This window comes from Pleurodeles waltl, chromosome 7 (genome assembly GCF_031143425.1).
Source record: "Pleurodeles waltl isolate 20211129_DDA chromosome 7, aPleWal1.hap1.20221129, whole genome shotgun sequence".
In the NCBI taxonomy this organism is placed as follows: Eukaryota; Metazoa; Chordata; class Amphibia; order Caudata; family Salamandridae; genus Pleurodeles; species Pleurodeles waltl.
The window spans coordinates 1,303,175,922-1,303,199,577 of record NC_090446.1 but is presented as its reverse complement, the minus strand read 5'-3'; the positions used below and the strand labels follow the sequence as shown (position 1 = coordinate 1,303,199,577).

Genomic DNA, 23,656 nt, shown 5'->3' with positions numbered 1-23,656 from the left:
GGGTTAAGGGAGGATTAATAAGAGGTTTGGAAAGGGAGATGGACCCACCCACAAAAGACTAAGCCATTGCTATTCACAAACTTCCTTTCTAAAGTTACTACAGTCAAGAAGGACCCAAACAGTAGTAAATGAACTCTGGCTCAGAGCTGAAGTAAGTCCATCACCAAACATGGCTAAAGACTGGTACTGCAACACCATTCCATAGAAATCAATGGAGGTAGGAACTTAACAGCCCGTAGGAAATAATGTTAAATTAAATTATTCAAACTATTTAAAAGTACATATAAATGTAATTTGTTATAAAAAGAAATATCTAAAAATAAAACATATAGGGCCTTATTAAGAGTGTGGCGGTCTGGACGGTCTGACAGCCACATTACAACTCTGGCAGTCAGACTGCCAGGGAACCGCCAGCTTCGCCAGAATCTTGGCAGTCTGGTGGTGGCGGATATCCTAATTCGCCAGGGCAGCACTGCAAGCATCACTGTCCTGGGATATATGACTTCATTCTCCGTCGCTGCCACCATGAAAAAGCTGGTGTAGAACAGGTGCAGGGGGCCCCAGATGGGCCCCTGCACTGCCCAGGCATTTGGCATGGGCAGTGCAGGGCCCCCCAGGCCAGCACCATTGCGATGTTGCATTGCAAACAATGAACATTGCGAATTGATGGTGCACCCTACAGGTGACAACATTGTCGCCGACTTGATTACGAGCCGTAGACAATGCTATAGCCTTTCTCCCACTAGGCCAGTGGGCAGAAACGTAGTTTTCCACCCGTCGACCTAGCAGGAAACCCATAATAGCTTTGGAGGGGAGGTCGCCGCATAGGCGGCAGCACCCCTGTTGGGAGTTTGGCACATGGAGTTTTCCGTCCACCAAACTCATAATGGGGCCCTTAGTGTTTAATTGTAAAATATTTTAATAACCTTTACAAAAATTTATAGTTAAGGAAACAGTCAGTTTTATTAAAATATATTTACATAACTTTTTACTAATTCTGTACATAACTTTTAATAATTATAGATATGTAATAAAAACATTGTATTTTACCTTAGTTTTTTTTGTTGCTAATTTAAACTTTTCTAAAATATTTTTAGTTCATTTAATATATTTAAATTAATTTGTTTCTCATTAAAAATTAAGTTGAGAGCTTATAGTGCTGTAGCATTCTTTTATTTTGTTCTTCATTTAAAATAAACATATTAAAATGACATTCATATTTCGCATAAAAATATTTTACTTTTTTGTCAAGTTTAATGAAAGTTTTTACTTTTCCCTATGCTTTACCACAGGGGGAGATCTCTCCCTGTGGTAAAATATAGGGAAAATGATATTCATCCCCACTGTTCTGCCTCTGACTGTTTGGCAACACCTGGAAGAGCTGATAAGCAATGATTCTCAATATCCTAAGGAAGCAAGGGCAGGAAAGTTCAAAGTTCTCTAAACTCCATAGAAAAGCTAAACAAAAACTGAGCCTAGAGTGTTTCAAACACTTCTGTGTAACAAGCAATTGTCATGGTTAGTTTATCTGTTCCCAGGAACTTATCTCATGGGCAATAAAACTTATTGTATCTGTCTGCCCCTCCGCGAGTGGGAATGAGGGAATGGGAGTATGTCAGGTAACCCCAGTAGCTTGTATGTTGGGAGAATATGGTTATAAGAAGGAAAACTCATACCTCAATCACAAACTGCACTTTTCAGTAAGTTTTGTAATACTACAAAACTTACTACAAAGTGCCATTCACAAACTGTACTGTTGTAATAACTTGCACTTTTGCAGTATGTTCCTATCTCCATTATTATCTATAGGGGTGCATTGCAGCAACAGTGTTTGGCCTTGTACAAAGCTGGACTTACTACAAAAGTGTAAGTTTACTACAAAAGTGTAAGTTGGTACTAAAGTGCAGTTTGCAAATATCGAAAAGCAGTAAACGTACTCAAAAGTGTAAACTTACTCACAAGTATAAGTTAACTTTGTGAATCAGGCCCCTAATATTTATCGCATCTAAGACCTCCTTGAACACGCCATAGAAAGTATTGCAAACAACTAAGACTCCATCTTTTGTCAAGCTTGTGGACTTGGCCTAGTCTTGCTGCTTCATCCCACCTCGCACCTTTGGGAGCAATTTTAAGCAACTGTTTCATTGTGCAATTGCTACGAAAAAATACGAATACATATATAAAGAATTGATTGAGCCTCTAGTGAATCAGTCTCCTTTTCCAGTCGGTAAGATGATAGCGCAGTGATGAGTTAAACAGTTGTAATGGTTACCTGTTGCCATCTGCAAGCCACAAGTTGAAATACAGGAAAAAGCGACCAACGCAGTCTTCCATCTTTCCAAGGTCGATAATAGTTCAAATAGGGTCTGTTATTTAGAGTACTTAGAGAAATATTTGCTGTAGAAAAAAAAGCAAGTTATTACTACACTCAGAACAGCCAAGTAGGGGCATGAATGTCAGTTTAGTATTTATACCACACTGTTTAAAATGGGTAAAAATAAGGGTTAGATTTATTAAAAATATTTGGTCACAAGAACATCAGTATTCCTCCCAATAGAGCAAAACACAGCAGAATACTCAAGCTATACATTTTTTACGCCTTTTGACAGACTTTTGAAGGATATTATAGATCCCATAGCTTCACCAAAAATAAAGTTTTACAGCCAAGCCACAAATAATAAAGGTTTCCAGAATCTCAAGATCTAATTTTACCATATGTAGCAGCCCCCATGCCCCTTCTGCACGCTCAATTAATCCCTGGCCCATAGGTTTCCATGTGGCAGTGTGGCATCTCAAGGGATTCAGCATCAAGGACTACACAGAGATATGTTGTAGAGATACCAAATTCAGTTTTCTTTATTTCGTCAGAAGATCCCATCCATCCTCCGTTCAGGCTCTGGTGTAACTGCCAGTCTCACTTTCACATCTCACAATGGGTCACTGGTCATGGCTGACCTCCCCCATACAGACATCTTGCTATCCAGCTATCATTACCTAGCTACCACTGGTAGGTGGTAAACCTTGCTAATACCATAATCATGTGTTTGTAGGTAGAATGTGATGAAAGCGACTGAAAAGAACACAAGTGTGGGTTGTAGATGTTCTGTGGACTCACACAGCAGGTCAGGAAAGAAGAAGCAGTTCCACAGGAAGTGGCATACAGAGCTTCTAAGGCAGATATTTTACATAGGAAAAATCGAGCAGTTTTTGTGTGCGCTATCACCTGCACACTAAGGAGCATATGTTTGAGCCCCTTGCGCCACTGTTGCATCCTTTTTGTGAAGCAATGGCGGTGCAAACCTTGCACTCATTTATGAGGCCATGCAAAGCCACTGTGCATGGCCTCAGTGATATGGACTAAGGCAAGTCATCATTTTGTTGCCTTACTCTGCACAAGCGAGGTGTTTCATGGGTGTTACGGTGAGAGCTCTAAAGCAAAACCCATGGATTTGATGCAACCCCAGATTTGCAAGAGCCTGTAAACCTGGGGATACGCAAAAACCTTATGACTCTCAAGGGCAGGCGCAACAAGGAGAAATATCTTTATTTCTTCTCGTTATTTCCTCTTTCTGTGTGCCGCATTCTGTAGCACACATAGAAAGAGGAAAAAGACTCCCAGGATTATTTTTGTTTAGGAAGGTACCCCTTACTGCACACAAACAATCCTGCCAACAATACAGACAACCTTGCACCATGGTCCAAGGGTGCCTGCAATGGTGCTACACAGCCAAAACAGCACCAGTTAAATGGGCAAGGACATGAATGAGCTGCATTGCACAGATACAGCGCATTCCTGACCTTACCCTTTGATGGAGGGTAAGGCAGCAAAATGACCTGCTACACTGCGCTGCATCAATAGCCTATAAATCTGGGGCCAAGGGGCCTATTTATGAGGCCATTTGCATCTCTCTTGCAACACGCAATTTGGTGCAAGAGTGACACAAACCTTAAGTCATATTTTTGTGTGGCTTCAAACATCGGTAGTAATGCAATGCAGCACAAATCACTGCGTTGTGTTACTGTGCCCTGGAAAAGCATTCCATGGGTGTTGCATGCATGTTCCCATGCAACGCCCATGGATTTTGAAGAATCCCCTGAGTTACAAGAACTTGTAAACCTGGGGATGCACCACAATCTTACACCTTCCCAGGGGAGGCGTAACAAGGAGAATGATCTCTATTTCTCCTCATTTCTTCGTCTTTCTGTGTGTGCTGGGACTCCTTCCTGCACAAAACCAATCCTGCATGCAACACAGGCACCCTTGCAACATGGTGCAAGGGTGCATGTGTTAGTGCTAAGCAGCCCATTATGCAGCAGCACATTGGTGGACAGGAATGCGCTGTATTGCCTTAAATCTGCTGAATTCCTGGCCTTTCCCTGCCACACAGTGTAGCACTGCAAGATTAATTTCTGCGGTTCATGACGTCCTCATAACTGAGGCCCTAGGGATACACCATTTTATATATGCTCAATGCAATAGGTTTTCAAGATGGGTTGCATGGCACAAATAGAGGTTAATCCCTTATCCTGTGGCTCATGGGTTACCCTGAAATTGTGGTGCCTATAAAGTAGGCGGCTGAGCCTTAATGGGGTTACAGTCAACTGCCCAAATTCAATAGATTGCCAATTTTGCCAAGAGATTGGGAGGGTGAGAAAGGCCCTGGGGTAGACATAGTGCAAAGCTATCCCAGAAGGAAATTAATGAAAGACTTCAGAACAGGGGCAGACCACGATAAAAGCTGATCAAAAAAGTTGATCAATTACAAATGCAAAAATGAAAAATTAATCAGATAATCTTGCCATTTGTGGAGCAGAAACAAATCTTTTCTTAGAAGAAAGTTCCTCTTCGTTAGGATAGTCTGCAGGGAGTGAATGTTCATTGTGTGTACGTGCATGCAAACTCAACCTAAGAAAAACATTATCCACGTATGTCAATATTTTTACATTGGATGGACCAACTGGGCTTAACCAGGACGGAGTCTGATTCCAAATACTACTGTAGTGCATTTAAGCGACTCTAAGTGGTGCAAATGGCACCGTTGATTAACTATCGTGCACCAAAGAAATACAGAGTAGCACCAAAAGGCTTTGTGTCAGACTGCATACAATCACTAATAATGCATGTAGGTTATATATTTTAGAGGAGGAATGGTAAAATACTCATATCCATCAATGCTAATTTGCTTCTACTATCATCGCGAGAAGAAGTGCACCCATTCACAACATTGTCAAAAAGTTGCTTAACTAAAGCAGGGGCACACGTTTTGAGATCTGAAATCCTGTCACCCCCCACAAATCCCCTACTTACCTTAGAAATGTCACAATGGAGGTTAATAAAACACCACCAGACTGCCACTGCTAGAATTGGCCAGGAATGACAAAAGGAGAAGTCTACACATTGAAAAAGTCTACAAAGCAAGAGTGAAACAGTACGTGATCTAAAAAAGGGATAGACTAAGTAGTGACACAATACTAAGCCATCTTGAAGCACTCGCATGCTACACTGAGTCAGCTACGCGTAAGTTGGATACAGCACAAGCTCATGATAAATTCCTTGTGATACTGCATCGCCTGGCAGCAGGCATTCTTCCAGAGAACATGTACTAAAGTAGCTGGCTTACTATCTTAATTCCTGTCATGCATGTAATGTAAGAGGCAATCCTGTCTATCATACCACACCACCACAGGTTTCCCAAATAGGCCAGAATCAGTAAAAAGTCAAGACAGACTTCTACATGGTTGTTGATTTCCGACACATCTAGGGTGCCACTGACAGCACGTCACATTTAATCCACCTCCTCACATGGCACATATACATAAAAACTGCAAACACACACTCAGTAAATGTACAGGCAAACTGTGATGTCAGATACTGCTTCAACTATGTTGTTGCCAACTACCTAGGCAGGACACATGACCTAAGCCACTTCATGCACTGTTCCATCAAGCAACGCTTTAAAGTGGGTGTGTACAGACAAGGGAGACATGCATGGACATGAAAAACTATAGGCAGATGAAAGATGAAATGCAACATGTGTAAACTGCACTCAGGTTTCCACTAAAGTTGACGAAGGTTACACCCTGAGGCCATGGTTCATGACAGCCTTTGGAAATACAAAGATAACAGCAGAAGAAGCCTACAACATAGCACAGAGGAGGTCTCATGGTATCACTGGACTCTGTTTTGCATACTCAGTCTTGATTTCAATACATAGACTTACTTGTCTGGGCAAAGACATCTTTACTTCCTCAAGATTGTTTCTAACATGAATTTTGTATATTGCACATTACCAAACCGACCTATTTTAGCTGCTGTTAATGAGTAGCTAGATAGCACTCTGCAATCTTACGAAGATGACGCAAACATACACTTTGGACGAATGAGAAGACAGTACATTTTTCAGACTTTTTTTTTATTTTGAATGAAAACAGTGACTCTAACTGCATGTATCACAGAAAACTACTGTGTATTCCACATGCTGCCACACATACCATGTCCACAGCCATTAGACCTTAATTAATGATGAAGCAAATTAAATATAAGTTACATTGTAGGCAATGGGAACACTGGTCATTTCTTTGCAGGAGAGTGTTACCCATTTAGCATTTGGCATGAAGCTACTTTTCCCTCTTTTAAAGCAGACTTCTCCACGGTTGTTGACAGAAGACACTGGCTATCCTGTGCAAAATTGAGCTAATGCCCCTAGAGGCTTGGCTATTTGGGCACTGATGGATTTATTTTGTCTTGCTCTCATGTGTATCTGCTTCCTTCACTCTTGGAGAATGGTCAAGGAAGTGCTGTTCTGTGGGTCATTATCTGAGGTCCAAAGCCTGGACAAAGCATCAGCTTTTGGGTGTTTTGTTCGGTGTCTATATGTTACAACACAGTCAAACTCACTGAAAAACACTGTGCAGCGTAGTAGTTTAGGAAGATTGCCCCTGGTTTCAGGTCTATCCAGCAGTCAAACCTCCAGTGTAGGGACATGAAACTAGATTTTGTTTTGCTGAACACTTTTTGGAAATCAGTGTATTCAGTGGTTACTGCCATTGCACAAAACAGTGAGAAAAGAAACCACAGAGGCTCCACATAATTCTGGTAACAATGAACAGTGTCAAGGGTCACCTTCCGTAAGCACCATTCGATCTTTGGATTAAGTGCATATAATTATGGAGGTACCCAAATGACACCAAATAGAAGAGAACCAATCAGGTTGAAAATAGGTCTTTAAACATGGCCACTATTACATACCATGATAATGTGTTTCTTTTGATGAGTAATTAGCCCAGAAGAAAGTTCAGTGCCATATACAGCTTGAACAGGTTCTAGGTGCTCTTTCTTAAGTAGAGGTATATCTAAGGACTGCACATAAATTGTGTCAATGGAATTCTGTGTTGCTCCTATGTCCAGGAAGATTTTCATGGCTACTGAGGTGTGAGTAGATAGAGCCAAGATAGGTATGGCCAGATGGTATTCTTGAGTCACAATATTGACTTGAACATGAGAGACCAGGATTGGGCTTGTGGCGACAGAGGAGTCTCACTTGCTGTTGGGTGTTGGTGTCTCCCTAATCCTCTGGGGTTGTATCCAGTGCCCATTGCCACTGCTTTGTTGAGTTGGACTTTATAAGACATTCCTTAGAGAAGTGCCTTGCTTCACCGCAATGCAAGCACAAACTCTGCTTCGAACACCTGTTTCTTTCCGTGATCAATCAGTGCATTGCAATCTCCAATCTGCAAAAGCTTTGACCCAAAGGGATTTAGCCTTGAAGAATCAAAAACTACTATATTCCCCTGCCTCAGGTCCTGTCTCATTTTCTCTCTCCAAGTCTATGATCCAGTTTCACTACTAAGTTGATCAAGACATCACAGAAAGCGGGGGAATCACTATCTGTGCTAGTACAGCTTTTAGGTCATTGCAGAGGCCACAATAAAAGAGAGAAGAGTGTTTCTCTTCAGACCATTTCCTTTTTGCAGCTAATCGACTGAACATGGTTAGATGAGAAAGGAGATCCTTATTTTCTTGCTTTAGATTAAGTAACTTGTTATCCACCACCTGCATGTATGTGGGTTTTGAGAACAACTTCCTCACAGTCTTCTTAAAAAGTGACAAACTTGTATAGCAAAGGGTCATCTCACTCAGCTAAGGGTATTGCCATTTCAGTGCTGGCCTTCCCCACACTTTCCTAATATACCAATGTAAAGGCTACGCTGGAGGAGTCATCAAGTAATGCAGATGCTGCATACTGTAAGAAATTCACTGTACGTGACATTGGTCCTGACTTTTGCCCATTTGGACTAAAGCCATGTTGTGGACATCCAGAGTGTGGCCAGGAAGTGCTGCATCCATGTTGTTCAGACAGCAAGGTTCCATGTACTTGGCTTTCTGTCAGTCTCAAGTCATCACTAATCTGTAGAATGTTGCTGTTGGAACAACGTGGAACCCACCAGTTTCTTTCCCAAATAAATCCAAACGATACTTGGTGCTCATGACAAAGAGAGGGAGAGGGATATGACAGAAGACACAAAAGATAAATTGTTGGTTTGTAGTCACACTGACTGCCTTGTCTGTTGGAGGTACTCTAAACCTTTTGTGTTTTCTCATCAGAAAAAAAACTTTTTATGCTAACTAGAACACAAGACTACTATTGCTCTTACATTAACTTAAAATACACTGGGCCTCATTCTTAAACTGCACTTTGTAGTACATTTGGTAGCAGCATAAAATGTATAACAAAATGCTATCACAAACTACGTATGGAGTTTACGCCTGCCCCTGTCCTATCATTTTATGAGAGGAGATCTTCACCACAAAAGTAAACATCCGACTGAGCAATCCTGCAACTTAGGAATCATCCGCGACTCCTCCCTTTCCATGACCCACCAGGTAAACTCTGTCACCTCCTGCTGGCACACACTCCGCAAACGCCAGAAGACCTTCTGATGGATCCCAGCAGACTGTCGCAGGACAGTCACCCATGCCTTTGTCATGAGCAAACTCGACTAAGGCAACGCCCTCCACGCCGGCACCTCAACTAGGAACATCAAAAAACAACTTAAACTCATCCAGAACGCTGCCGCCAGACTCATTCTGGACCTCCCTCGCTGAGAACACATCTCCCAATACCTGAGGACCCTCCACTAGCTAACGGTTGAGAAGCGAATCACCTTCAAGCTTCTCACCCACACGTACAAGGCAATACACAACGTAGGACCAGCCTACATGAAACACTGCGTTTCCTTCCACACCCCCGCCAGATCCCTCCTCTCTGCCCAGATGGCCCAGGCCACCGTCCCTCGTATCCACAAAACCACCACCGAAGAACGATCCTTTACCTACACTGCAGCAAAAAGCTGGAACAAACTCCCCCTGCACCTCAGACAAAGCCCATTGCTCACCAACTTCAGGAAGAACCCCAAGACGTGGCTCTTTGGATGAGGCTCCTCCCCTCCCCCCAGTGCCTTGAGACCCTCATGGGTGAGTTTCTATGCTTCACAAATACTGATTGATTGATTGACTGATTGAGTAGTATATATAAGAGGGACAGAGGGGAATAGATAGAAAAAGGGACCTACTTACTGCAAAAGGAGAGAGGTATACAGAGGAGTAAGGGAAGGTTTAGGAAGGGGCATGGAGGGGTTTAAAGAGGAACGTCACACTTCCACAAAAAAGTAAGAACATTGAGATTCACAAACTGCACTTCTAAAGTCACTAAAGCCAAAACTAAGAAATAGTAGTAAGTCAAAAACAACACCTGGCCAAACACTGGCACTGCAACACATAGCAAATAATGGTAAAATCAATATCTGTTTAGAAATACTGTTAAACTGACTTCTAAATAAATGCATTTATTAAAATATCAATATTTGTATAATATAATGCACTACATTAAAATGAAGCTACCAACTATTTATATTTATAAAGTATTTAAAATAAAATGTATTTATTACAATGCATACCTCACAGCACAAACGTATTCTTATATTCTCCTGCATGTATTGGCTGTGAAGATTGACAATAGCCTTGATCATCATGGCGCCTGGCACTCTCCTTCACATACATTTTAGGCTGTTCTAGGTGTATCTTTTACACATCCTGGTATCATCTCACAAAACTCACAAAAGGTGATGGGAGGAATGCTTGCAAAAAGTCTAACCACTGGCAATCTCTCAGGGCATGGTTCCAACCCATTGTTTTTTTGCCCACCATACCACTCAGTTTAGACCCACCAACATACAAATGAGTCTTGGCCCTGCTCCTATAGAAACACTCCAGCCTGAACTGGCAAGCCAGGTCCTCTTCAAACCTGAACACAATCAACCCAAGACTGTCTTTGCTCTGATTTGGGCTCTTCTGTCTGGTGTAGCTTGGTTCTAGTGGTACAGTGAGCAAAGGATCATGCAGAAATTGTTGCTTAAAGGAGGATAAGATTCTCTCCTGGGATTGTCTTCCATCCTGTGCTTGAAGATGGTTCACCCCCATTTTCCAGCTCACTGTCCCCAGTACCACAAAGAAGACTGCAACAGATGAAATACATCACATTCCAGTTTTGATGCTATCACATAGCACATTACTTTAAAAAATGTTTTCCTGCAAAACAAATTAAAATTAAACATGTTAGGCTATGTCAACATATGGTATGAAGGATTGAACCATAGATAAGATTGATATATTGTTATACTATGACCTCACTAGCTCTTGCCAAAGACATGAATGTTTTGATGATCCCCTGATGCTAGCTCCTGGACCTGGGTCCTTGTAGCTGTACTGAACAAATAATTTCTAGATCCAGCAGCTGGAAAAAGAATATGTAAGTGCAATTGATATAGTCCATCTAAATGTTTCGTCATAAACACAAAAGCAGACATATTACAGAAACATACCCAGGAGCTTGGACAACTCAATAAAATGGTTTTAGACATTTTATGATATTTAATAGTAAGCGAACAAAGAGTTAGTGATTGTCTAAACTATAAGAACTCTAAGTTGTAATCACAGGTTCCCAAGCTTACCTAGCTGACAGATGGTAGAGGGCGTAATTCACTACCAGGGCTACCTCCTTCTCAGAGAAATGTCACTTCCTTCTCAGCCCAGGCAGCATTCATGGATGAGTCGGTGCCCCAAACAAACCTGGACAGTAAGGAGCAGGAGGCAGATACTGAAGAGGAAAGAAAAAGATCTTAGGTTTTGGGCACTTTATATGTGGATGTATGTCAGGCATGTCTGACTGATTTCAGGTGTATATTTCTGCCACAATTGCAGTCTCTGACAGTCATAAAATACGGTTGTAAATTACATGTCATAAAATACAGTCCTAAATTACAACTATCCAAAATCCACCCATTCAACTAAGTTACAATTTTGGAGTAAATTTACACTGAGTGTGTGAATACCAAAAAGTATAAACTTACTTAAAAGTGTGAACTTACTAAAAAGCTTAAGTTGCGTTTGTGAATTTCACATGGATTTCACATGAATAGTAACATTCAATAAAAAAGTGATATACACAAGATTTACTGTAGTAACCGATGCACTATGGTTAACATTCAACATACCAATGTCACAGTACCTCTGTCTTCTTAAAGCCAAACAATTGTGAAGAGGCTGGTCTTGTTGGATATCATATAGCAGCTGTTAATGCTCCACAACCAGAGACATCAATCAAAAACAAAGGTTCGTGCAGGATCTGCATATAATACTGAAGTGCCCAAGAGACTGTCGTTGCAGCACAACATGGGAGGTGTGGCAGCATCTCAGTACGTAGATGCTGGGGATAATTCAAGGACCCAACTGTAGTTTCACAATCCTAACACGTAATATCTAACTCTCCCTAGCTAATGGCACCTATGGACTCTGAAGACAGCGCTGGGAAAGGTCAAGTAATACAAAGGATGTAAGGAAAACTATTTGAGGTGAGACTAGCGAGAGAATTTCCAAAAGCACAGCAAACATAAAACTGCTGGGAAAATGGTCTTGACGTCTGGCCAGAAAGTTATCTTAAAGGTAGAGCCAGGAATTTAGGTGAAGAGATGGGACCGAGCAGAGACTTTCTCTCATTAACAGGGAAGAAACATCTGTTCCATTCACAGTGGCACACAATACGGTAGACTCTGCAGGCCAGTGTATTACATGGAGGGATTGCTAGATGGGGAGCATCTTGCACTGTTTGTGGTGTACGCTCCAAAAGCCAACATTTCCGCCTTCCTACCCACTCTCACTTCCTCTTTGCTCTACAGCCCTCTCCTACCATGTGTCTGGGAGTGGGATTTCAATTGCATGCTCGACTCCAACAAGGACCGTTCGTCCCTCTCTCCCATTCTGAGGGCCTACTCATTGACGGCAACAGAAGCCTTAGCAAAATGTGCAATGGACTTCATGGTCACAGTCGTTTGGAGGGACATTCATCTGACCATCAAGAAATACTTGTTTTACTCACAGGTCCATGCACTAAACACACACAACATGGAGGCTGCAGACAGGGAGATGGACACTGATTTTTTTTCTGACCATAACCCCGATAAACTGACACTTGCTTGGGGTTGTCCTCTCCCCCCCCACCAGTTCTCCCCACTCACTTTCCCATGTGCAAACTCTCTTAGAGATGCTTCATGATCCCTTGATAGGGACGGCGATTGGGGCAAACTTAGAACTATACTTTAGCAAGAATGCTGCAATTGCCTCAGATAGAGCAACAGAGTGGGACACATTTAAGGTGGTGCAACAGGGACTTTACAGCAAGATGATTTGTAGGGTGGAGAACACATTAACACATGAACTGACCTCACTAGAGGTTCACATACGATCCTGGAAAGGGAGGTGTTCGGCAATGACTGTGCTGGGCAGTTGTTATCTCAAGCACAAACGGACCACAGGACTGGGGGGCCTTTCTGTTAGTGTTAAAGTTGATTGTCAGTTAACTTGTCAACCCATGGCTTGAGTCTAGTTTCATAAATATTTCTTAGTAGAGCTGTAATGTAAATGTTTTTTTTCATAAAGTAAGGCAATCAGCCCACATGTCGCCATTGAGGGCATGAATGCTGTGGCTGCAATGTTGACTACTGATTTTGTCATGCATTTCATCTCTGTTAAATCAATAAAGATCTACTGAGCAAACAAACAAGGAAATAACACCCTGGGTGCGGCTTTTGTAGACTGTGAGATCTTTGAATTGAATCCTGCAGCAGACCCTCAAATCACAGAATCCTCAATTCATGCATTAGGTGTTGATTCCCAGATCCTTGAGTCTTGCAGTAGACCCTTTAAACCTGCTGTAGTTTGCCACTTAGATGGGGCATACGGTCACAGCTTTGGGGGTGCCCACATGAGGACTGGAATGGCCGTTGTGATGATGGGGGGAGTAACAACGGGGCAAGTACATATGTGACAACCACAGTCCTGTGCAGCATTTCTCCTGTGTGCCAATGCCATTAGCAAGGGATGGATGGATTGACCAATAATGTCCAGGGCCTGAGGTGGATGGGAGTAGGGAGAGCATCTATGACGAGCCTTGACAATGGGCATACTCAATCTTGCAATGGTCAGTAGCCATTATACACTGTACACTCGTAGTCATTGCATGTGTATGGTACAGCAGACATACTATTTTAGTCTGCATTGCAAGAGAGTGTGACATAACATGCAGGGGCTTTGTTTCAGTTATGGTGCTATGTATGGCTCAGTCACTTTATTTTGTGAGAGGACTCATAATGTTCGGACCCATTTTACAACTATCTCTTTCTGCAGAAACAGCTATATGGCTACCCACTAGTATTGTCATGAATCGAACTTCAGTGAGACGTTACAGTCACAGAACATAACATTTCACAAGACTATGGACCCTGTAATCAGGGTCCATACACTCCCCTTTCTCTGTAATTTGTGTGTACAGTCAAGGTGCTGGATAATACGTTTGGTGGAAACGTCTTACATGTGTGAGGGCATGTATTTGGACATAAACTGAGGTCATAGATATGTATGAAGCGTTTTGGTCACACATAGGTGTATGTTGAATTGCTTATTTGAGTTTGCCTATTCCTCAAAGTCTGCTGTGTCCTGGCCTTGAAGTCCACAGACCAACTCTGATGCTAGGAAAGCAGCCACCTACCTCTTCTGTTGCGCAGGCTTCTGGTTGCTCACTTGCTGCTTATGTTGCCTTTTACTTTTGCACACACATTTCTTTGGTGTGGTGCTTGATATCATGAAAGCATTTTCTTAGTTTATTCCCAGTTTTCCTTGTGGGTGACACCACATTTAGTTTCCACAGGACGGTGTTTCGCAGGGCACGTTTTTGTATAGTAGAAGCCTGCATGAGACAAATTAATTTGACCTGGTGTTCGTAGACCTCACTTATGAAGGTTTTCCTTTTCATCTTCCTATCATCACTGTTCTGTGGTTTGTGGCTCCCTGGGTTGGTCTGCAGATCCTAGCTCCCTGAATCAGCTATTTGGGAGTTCTGATCAGCTCCCACACTCCCCAGCTACGTTTCTGCACTTTAGCACTTTTTTTTTGATGCGTGGCCCAGTTGTGCGGCACTATTTATTGTTTATGTGAAGCAAATGGTGGCATCTCAATTTTCTTAGCATGTGTATGAGTCATGCACCTGGACTGAAAAACGTGTATTCAAATCAGTACCAGAAACACAAGGGCAGCTGGTCCTTATTGAGGCCGCTTCAGACTCCACTTTCCTTGTCTTCTGTCAATTTTCTTATCACACTAATAGTGAATACTGTGTTATTATTCACTATTAGAGTAATAAAAAATGGATCAGTTAGCTGGAATATGGCCCTCCCTGGTGGCCGAGGTAAGTAAAAATTACTTTTAAATGTTTGATGTGTGCATGCTTGTAAGGTGAGAGTGTATAATGGGGGAGAGTGTATGTGTGAATGTGTGTGTATGCGTATGCATGCGTGTATGAGTGAAAGCAAAGGTGAAATGGCATGTGGTGTCACTTCTGCTACCCCTAGTATTTTGGTGAACTGACATTCAAGGGCTCTACCCATTGCTATGGTCTCCTTCAGCTTCTTTTCAATGCTGGCATAAAATGATATTAATGTAATGAAATGTCTTGGGAGCAGGCTCTGAACTATGGGACTTAGTTGAAAAGATATGAGTAACTTTATAAGTCATAGCTTATAATTTTTGAAAAGCTACTTTTTCTTAGAACATTTGCATTTTATTTGTTTTTGTTGTAACTATAACATTTTATTTGTTTCCCTAACATGAAGAAATAAGTTAGCTGCCATTACTCAAACTTTTTGTACCACATGGTTAGGTGCACTGATCCACTGTGAAACGTCCCTAGGAATATTTGTGAATGGTTACAACTTTATGACTTTCTGGATGTCCCACTGGCAATTTCAGCATTCTTACGCCACCAATCAAAGTTATGATGGTGGAAATCTGCTGTACGGGGGGACTTGGTGTGAGACAATTACTCAAATTCTGAATTCTGAATCACTGTTCAGGAATTCTGACTCAAAATCCACTCTTTTAGAACCGATATGTTAATTTCTACAGGCAACAGGTTTTGTTAGTGATACCCTAAAATGTTTTCTTAAAAGTGATACAAGACCGGTTGGCCACTTTGCACTGACAGGGATTGTTAGTTACTTTTCAAGATAGATTCTATGTCTCAGCCTGGATTCCACCCCTTTTGAACTCTCTACCTTTGTATCTTCATCAGTCTATCCTCCAGAATATCAGGGGCCTGCTTCACATAGAGCCGCTGAGAAAGGTGTGTACCACCTGCCACATAATTACTCAAATATTTAATATTTCTTGAAATTCACAAAGAATTACAGGAGTAAATTTGCCGAGGTGAAACTATTGGAGCTGTATACATATTTACTTATACTTAAAATTCCATCATCTTTGCTTAGGTGTATGTAAATTCATTCAGAAGAGCAAAATCCCACCATTATTGATTGCTTAAATCAATCATTCCTAATATCATGAATCAGGAACTGGATTTTTCCCTAATAAATGTTCTCTTAGTTACAATGTGCTATGTAAATAAGTTTGTGTTTTGAGCCTAAATCTTCTGTGAAGCATTTACAGTTCTGTTTATGTGCCGCCTAACTGAGTGGAACTCATGGAAAATGCAATCATTTCTGACCATTTCAGCAACCTGTTGGGATGCAATTGTAGTATTTGAAACTGTCATTTTGAATTGTAATGGTAACATCTAGTCAGTTGTTCGATTATAAAATGTATAAAGCTCATATCCATCCAAAAGTGCATCAGGGTCCTCTGTAAACAAAATATAAAATAAAACCCCTAACTGGATGTTTAGGGATGTAGGGCCTGATTACGATTTCGGCAGATGGGATACTCCATCACAAAAGTGACGGATATCCCACCCGCCATATTACAAGTTCCATAGGATATACGGTAGCTTGCAATATTGCAGACGGGATATCCGTCATGTTTGTGGTGGAGTATTCCATCAGGAAAGATCGTAATCAGGCCCTTAGACATTCAATTCAAAATGGATAGCAGAATAAACACACACAAAAAATAAAACATAATCTAAAGCATAGAAGCAGCATAATAATAAACAGATTTCAAATGTTTTTAGAAGTCTAATCTAAAAGAACACGTCTTCCAAAAGCCATGAAAAGAAAACCAGGTGTGGACGTTAACAGGTAAGGAGATCTCACAAATGAGTCTACAGACGGTAGAGTTATTAGGATAAAGAAGCCACAGAAAGAAAATGTTGGTAACTGAGATGATTTTTATTCTTACTGTTTTACTTGATTTAATAACAACAAGCTATCATCTACACCAAATTACCCTTAATGTGTGGGGGCAGTGCTTAATTTGTAAATAAAAACGTGCCAGTGCCCAAAGCCCTCCTCTGAAACACGCAGATGCTGCAATTAAATGTGAGAACACAGAATACTGAGGCATAATCCTGAAGCCATCTCGGGCCTCTTCAATCCATTTACAGCCACTCCCTGCCCCTTCAGCTCACTGTTGCAGTTTTCTGCTTTCTCCCATTGTGACGCTTTTTTGTTTTTCTTATCCTCTGTCTGCAGTAAATGCTTAAGGCAGAAAATAAATGCCGGCCCTCAAGAATAAACGCCGGTGCCCACACCGGAAATAACAAGCATAAATTAAGCACTGTGTGGGGGACAGAATTTCATAGAGGCAAAATCTATATTAAACTTTAGCTGTTTTGAATATCAAGATCTTCAGAAGGACCCTTCAAAAAGGATCTTGGTCACATAAGCACTAGTAGTTATTCTTCGAAGATGTTCTTCTAGAGCAGTGATACTCAAAGTATGGCCTTTACATGCAGCCCCCGGTCAACAGCAGCACTGGGCAGCCGTTTACTCAACTCAGCAGTAACATCAACCAGATGTTAAGTAAACAGGCAAGCATTTATTTAAAGGGTAATTGAAGTTAAATAAAGGAAGCAAGTAGGGTGTGCTGCATTGGTTAACTTTAGAAACACTTTCATTTTTAAAGATATCTCGCAGCAAAAGTGTAAAAATATGATAGTCTTCAAAATTCAAAAAATGTATTTCATTAACATGCAGAATCGTTTCTCCCTAGTACATCAGATTATATTAGTGCATTGAGAAGTGTTTTTTTAAAGTGATAGTTTTGAAACATGAATTTAGAAACATTCATTCTCCCACCCCCATCCTGACTATTCCAATAGTGAATGAAGAGCAAGTCAGTACTTATGTGTATCCTTTGGGTGGCATGGGTTCCTATTATACATGAACAGCATTAGTTTTATGAAATTAAACACAGGAGAGGTTTTCCTACCCGCGAATCCTACAGTCATGTATTTCAAGGTCTTATATGTGATAATGAAGAAAAGGAGGTAAAGTGAAATGAAACAATTGCCTAGCATCATACCATTAGTGTAAATTGGGACACTGGGATTACTCATCCAGGTTTTCTGGTTTCACATTGTGCAATTCAGCCAGTAGATGTATATGCTTGGTTTCTTCTACACCTATTTTACCGCCAACCCACCCCACCCCACCCCAAATCTGTGACTGCCAACCTGACTGGCATTAATGCAGCCCTCAGTCACATCACTGACCACACTTTTTGGCCCCTGGGAAAATGTTTTGTGAGTACCTATGTTCTAGAGGCTCAGGAGGGATCATATAACATATATTTGTAATGTATGCAGAGGGACGGGTATTTATTATTGGACAAGGTAATACAATGATACATGAAATTAGTGAGAGATAAAGAGAAACCTCACTAGTCAATCAACTGTAACATTGTTTTTTTCTGATATCCCACAGGCTATATTCAAGATGATTCCACCAACAGAACACAAGAACTTACCAGAAGATGAGAACACGCCACAGAAAAGAGCAGACAAACTATGGGCATATTTCAAAAAGCGTGAAAATGGTAATCACCCCCAGTTTTTGAACATAAAATGTTATGTCTTAGCTATTCTAGAATGTAACATTTATCTGCTCCATTTCTCTCAGCCTTTCAAACCTTGCTGTATAATCTGCTTTGTCAAGCATTTCTCACTGTATTCTCTATGTTCTCCTCTCATCAGATTTAATCTTATGTCTGCTCTCTACACCTAACCTCTTAGTCTATCTTTCTCTCCCCATCCCATCTCACTCAATAGCATAACCTAAAAAATATACTTCCCTCATGATGTATCTCCCTTTAACGTATTGTCAATTAGTTTGTTATAATCTTTTTAAATAGTTATAATCCTCCTAAATGTGTTCAATCTATTTTTAAAATGTTGTAACTGTAGTTTGTTATCAAATCAATTTTAAGAAAGTTTTAAGTACTGTAGATATATTCTATGACTGTTTGTATATTTCGTAATAGGCAATTTCTTATTGTCTTATATTGTTGATCTCAGACAAGAACTAACTCAATATAATTTTCACTTGACAAGTTATTGTCGATTTTCCCCCAGTTATCACATTTATGCTTTTGTCTCGTAATCTATATCTTAATTTATCTTACCTTCAATTGCTTCAAACACATTTTATAGTATCTCCTTCAATCCACTGCACACTTTGGTCATGTTTCTACTACAGGTGCCAAATGCTTAAGAACATCTCATTGTCTAATGATGTCAATGTATACTCCATTAACTATGTAATAATGGTTCTCATAGTCTTTTATATGCCTCTCTCTAGCTCTTGCAGACACCGCATTCAAATATTATATCATGTCCTTTCTATCAATTTGTATGCCATTATTTTAACCAATATTCCCCGAAGTACAGTTTGTTCACCTTTCTATCAGTCTTCAATCTTCAGATTACGTGAATGTTCTTCTAAGTAGATCTTCTTTCCTCTTCCTATAAAGACGTACCGGATACACTCTGTCACTTCTTTTCTCTTAATGTCATTTATCAACCTATTATATATTTATCAATCATGTTTCTCAATAAGTTTCTGTCCTGTTCACACCAATCACTACATTACAAAATCTATCAAATTTTTCTCACCTGTTTCAACAAATTCTATCTTTCATTATCTTCCTTTCACTTCACAGTACATCTTATATTGTTATGTGAACTATTACATAATTTGTCATCATTTTATTGATTCTACGATTATTGTCTAAACAGTCAAATGTTTCTCTGTGTCTCTTTCCATTTCTTGTAGCATAATGTGCAGCTATTTATTCAGTATAGCAAACATGTATACCCTTCTGCCAAAGTACTATAGCTTTTCACATATTGAGTACCTTGCTCTTGCTATTGATAGTCACAAAAACATATAATTTCTTAAACATTCATGTATTTATTTCCCTCCAGTTTTAACAATTCTCACTTCTATGATGTCTTTCAAATTCCTTCATATCGGCATTATCTGTTTAAGACAGGTATCATCTGATTGGTACTCAAAATGCACAATGTAAGGCCTATATTATGCCCTTAAGAGCGCTTAAAGTAATAGGAGGTGGCTGGGAGCCACTTCTTGGGTTTTTCTGTGTGCAACACAGGCACTTTGCCATCACTGCAGGGTTAAGAGAAAATTGCCTTGGATGTTAGGTGACATTGTGATGAACAGAAGTAACCTGCCACTTTTTTGGCTATTTAAAGAATATGCAACTGCAGCATCTATTAATAATAACTGACCTTCTAGGCAGTGTTCAAATTAAGCTTTTCAGCAGTTAAGTCCTGCAACATGTATTTCCTAATTCTCTGCCTTATTGGAACATTTTGCCCTAACTTTTAACATACTGATAGTCCTGGGTGCCTAGTTATAGGCCAAGACACAAAAACATGCCACTACCAAATCACAGCTCTCATGATTTTCTCATTAATACATTGACAGTTTTCATCATGCTTGGGAAATCAAGGATTCAACACTGCTACGGCTGAGGCATTTCATGACAAAACTAATATGAGCAATGTCAATTGAAATCCGAAGACTGTCCGTCTCATCCAATGAGCACATCATGTTGACCACAATAGCACAGACAAAACATAGTTTACACGTTTCTTCCTCCCATTCCAACCATCAAGGATCCTCTGGGCATGTTGCATACAACATTAAGTATTGGTTTTGTCCACTCATCTGTACAACCAACAACTGTTCTGCGAAGAGACAGTTTCACACCATATTTCAGAATTTCACTTCATTTATCATTGAAGCATGTTTTGTCCACTGATAAATTATTGTGTTACACAGTCAGTGATATCCTTAGTGCATTTGATCACCTGAATAATGAGCCTCTCTGACACAGCTAATAGAATACATTTGCATTATGTAGAGATTAAAGATCAGGCCAGAGATCAATGCCTTTGCTGTCCAGTCACAGTGTTCTGTAAACACTGGCTAGGTGATAGTCAGCTGATAATATAACTTGTAACATCAAGATAAATAGTTCTGGTTCTAGTTAATGTTTGCAAATGATACTAATCTTCCGACTCATTCTGTTGTGAATGATATTGTGTGTACTAATTATACATTAAAATAACATTTCTCCATCTGCAGAGAAAATAGCTGAAGGAGAATTCATCCAGGGCGTGATGAAGAATGATGACATCATGAGGCTCATCCAGTATGACCCAAAGAAATAAGCGATGGACATCAAAAGAGGAACACAAGAAAAGGAGTGTGTGGATGGGGCAGAGAGGGAGCAGCCTGGAGTGTATGTGAGAGTGCAGATACTGTCTATGGGACAACCACTCCATCTCTTTAGACTCCCTCCTGTTCTAGCCAAAGATTCCAAACTTCACCTCCACATCCACTCATCAATATCTCTTTATATGTTAAAGAATGTCAGTGTGAGAGACTGTCACTTTGTTATCCCCCCAGGCACTTCCTACGGTAGATGTGTTAAATGTTGGTGGGGTGTATGTGTTTGTCTGATTTTGTGTTGTCGATGGTGGGAAATGGGGGTAGAGCTTGGACAGCTGTTGTGAATCATCAATTGGTATTTGTATGCACCAATGTGTCAGTGTAACACAACCTTTATGCCAGTTCCACCAGAATGAGAATGAGAAAAGATGCTCAAAGTGTTTTCTCTTAATATTCGAAGATGAACTCTCACTTTTAGGGTGGCAAGTCAGAAAATTTACTGCATCAGTAAAACAAATCTATCAATCAGTCTGTCAACAAATAGGCCTTCAATCATCCCATCAATAAGCGTATCAGCCATCCTCTCTCTTGTCCTGTCAATGAACATGTCTACTGAAAAACAACCTAATAAACATATCTCAATCAACACCGCCAATCATCCTTTCACATAGATAGCAAGAAATGTGACAATACATATGTCTATCCTCATTTCTGGGCCTAAAACCATCAGTGAAAGTGATTGAACATGCTTCCTCTGTATGAAGTGAACAGTTCGAGTTTTTTTTCTGGGCTGTTGGTTAAAGGTAGGAGTTTGTCAATTAATTTGATGTTAACAACTGTGTTTTCAGCGAGTTGGATCAGGTGCAGCAGTTCTGAATAAGTGGCTCTGAAAATTGAAGATATAATCCTATGTTTAATTGATTGAAAATTAGCCTGCTAACGGAGGGTGTTTATTTTGACACTCTGTATGTGGTGGCCACATGTGAAGTCCAAAACCGTTCACCCACATGTGATCTATATGTAGAAATCCATAATAGGTTGTCTACTGTTGTGCAATATATTCTTGTGTGAAACCGAATACATTGGCTGGAATGAATAACACACAATCAAGTTTCATTATTTGTGATTAGCACCATGGATCAAATTCTGAATTTGGCTCAGCCAATCAGAATGCCCAGAATGTTCTCGCTATCTACTGTTACTTCCCTTCTTCAATAATAATGTCAATGAAGGACATGAAGAATACAGTGTGAGTCGGTAATAGCCTTATCATCTACATACTATCGGGTGTCTACAGATCTCAGTTGTAATTACCACAATATTGACTCTTGCATTTGAGCCAAGCCCATAGTTGGGGAGTGGACAACTACTAACAGCAAGTAATGTCCGCTGTTAATGCCTTTAGCAGAGGGAAATGGCACTTATGTATAAATATAGTTTCTGTTAAAATGGCATCTAGGGGCAAGGGGAGCAAGGAATATTCAATTGTATTCCCCATGTCAGACTCTCATCGAAAGTAGGAGAGAGTGCCCTGAGTACAATGACGGACAATGTGGGGCATGTTGGTGCCCATGGACAGGCAATATGAAGTAGCTCACAGTGCAATGGAAAACATTAGTGCTCTCTACCACTTTACTGAGAAACTGAATCCTAAACTCGTAGAAATAGCCCATTTCTTTTTCACGGTATGCAGTAGAGGAAAGCTTTGGAAATAGTGTTCTAGGGAGAAAAAAAATTAGACTTGTGGACCTGGGGTTAAAGCTTAATTATGGCAGCTGGTACAGGAATGACACCAAATTGAAAACATTCTGTGAAGTAAGCTAGTCCAAGCCACAGAGACCAAAAACATATATTTTTTTGTAGCTTCTCTGGAAATTGGTCTCTGCACTACTCTGGATCTTCTATCTGAATGAGGTAACAGCTATAGGGGAATATTAAATAGCATGGAGTAGGAATTTACACTGTCCGGACAATTACCTTTATATAATTCAACTATCCACCCACCTCGTGGCAGACAAAGCCTTGGTATCTACGTAGCTTTTCAAGGCATGTCCATCATTGAATTTCTTGAATGTTGGAAGTGCAGGGTATTCATGAAGGGTGCAGCCAGTGAAGGTTTTCATTTAATTGTTAAGGTGGCAAAATAACCTTTCTAGAGTATTTCTAAAACCAGCCTTTCCCTTTCTACCATCCTAGAGTGTTGTTCTTGTAAGTTGTTGATTTTAAAATAGGTACTGGACATATGTTATCATCACACCGCTTCTCTAGCAGAGGCATCCCTCTGACGCATGGATATAAGATGACCCTGCATCCTCAGCAGACAAATTCGACAATTGTGTTCCATGCAGTCTTACGTCTTATATCTAAGTATGGGATCATTTGAAGAATCTGTAAAAATGTAAATTGCGTACAGTAGTTGCCAGGAATTGAATAGAGATTTGGTATGCACCAATATGGTCTTCACAGAGACTTAGCGTTCCAGTGATGTTTTAAAAAACACCATCAGCACTGACATGAATCAATTTAAAAGTATACAGGAGAAAGAAATCTACATCCTTCCATCTAATGAAAATCTAAATACTTAAATTAACTCGGGAATTCATAGTCTAGTCATAGT

At 40.4% G+C, this 23,656-nt stretch overlaps 1 protein-coding gene across 1 annotated transcript in view; it reads left to right on the top strand.

The window, feature by feature from the left end:
• Positions 1-21,685, top strand: part of LOC138246219 (visinin-like) — a 47,370-nt gene extending 25,685 nt beyond the window's left edge. The window contains exons 2-3 of the mRNA XM_069200615.1: positions 18,268-18,379; positions 20,953-21,685. Of these exons, the coding sequence (XP_069056716.1) occupies positions 18,268-18,379; positions 20,953-21,038 (198 nt within the window). The 3' untranslated portion in view covers positions 21,039-21,685. The remainder of the gene's footprint in view (positions 1-18,267; positions 18,380-20,952) is intronic.
• The last annotated feature ends 1,971 nt before the right edge of the window (positions 21,686-23,656 follow it).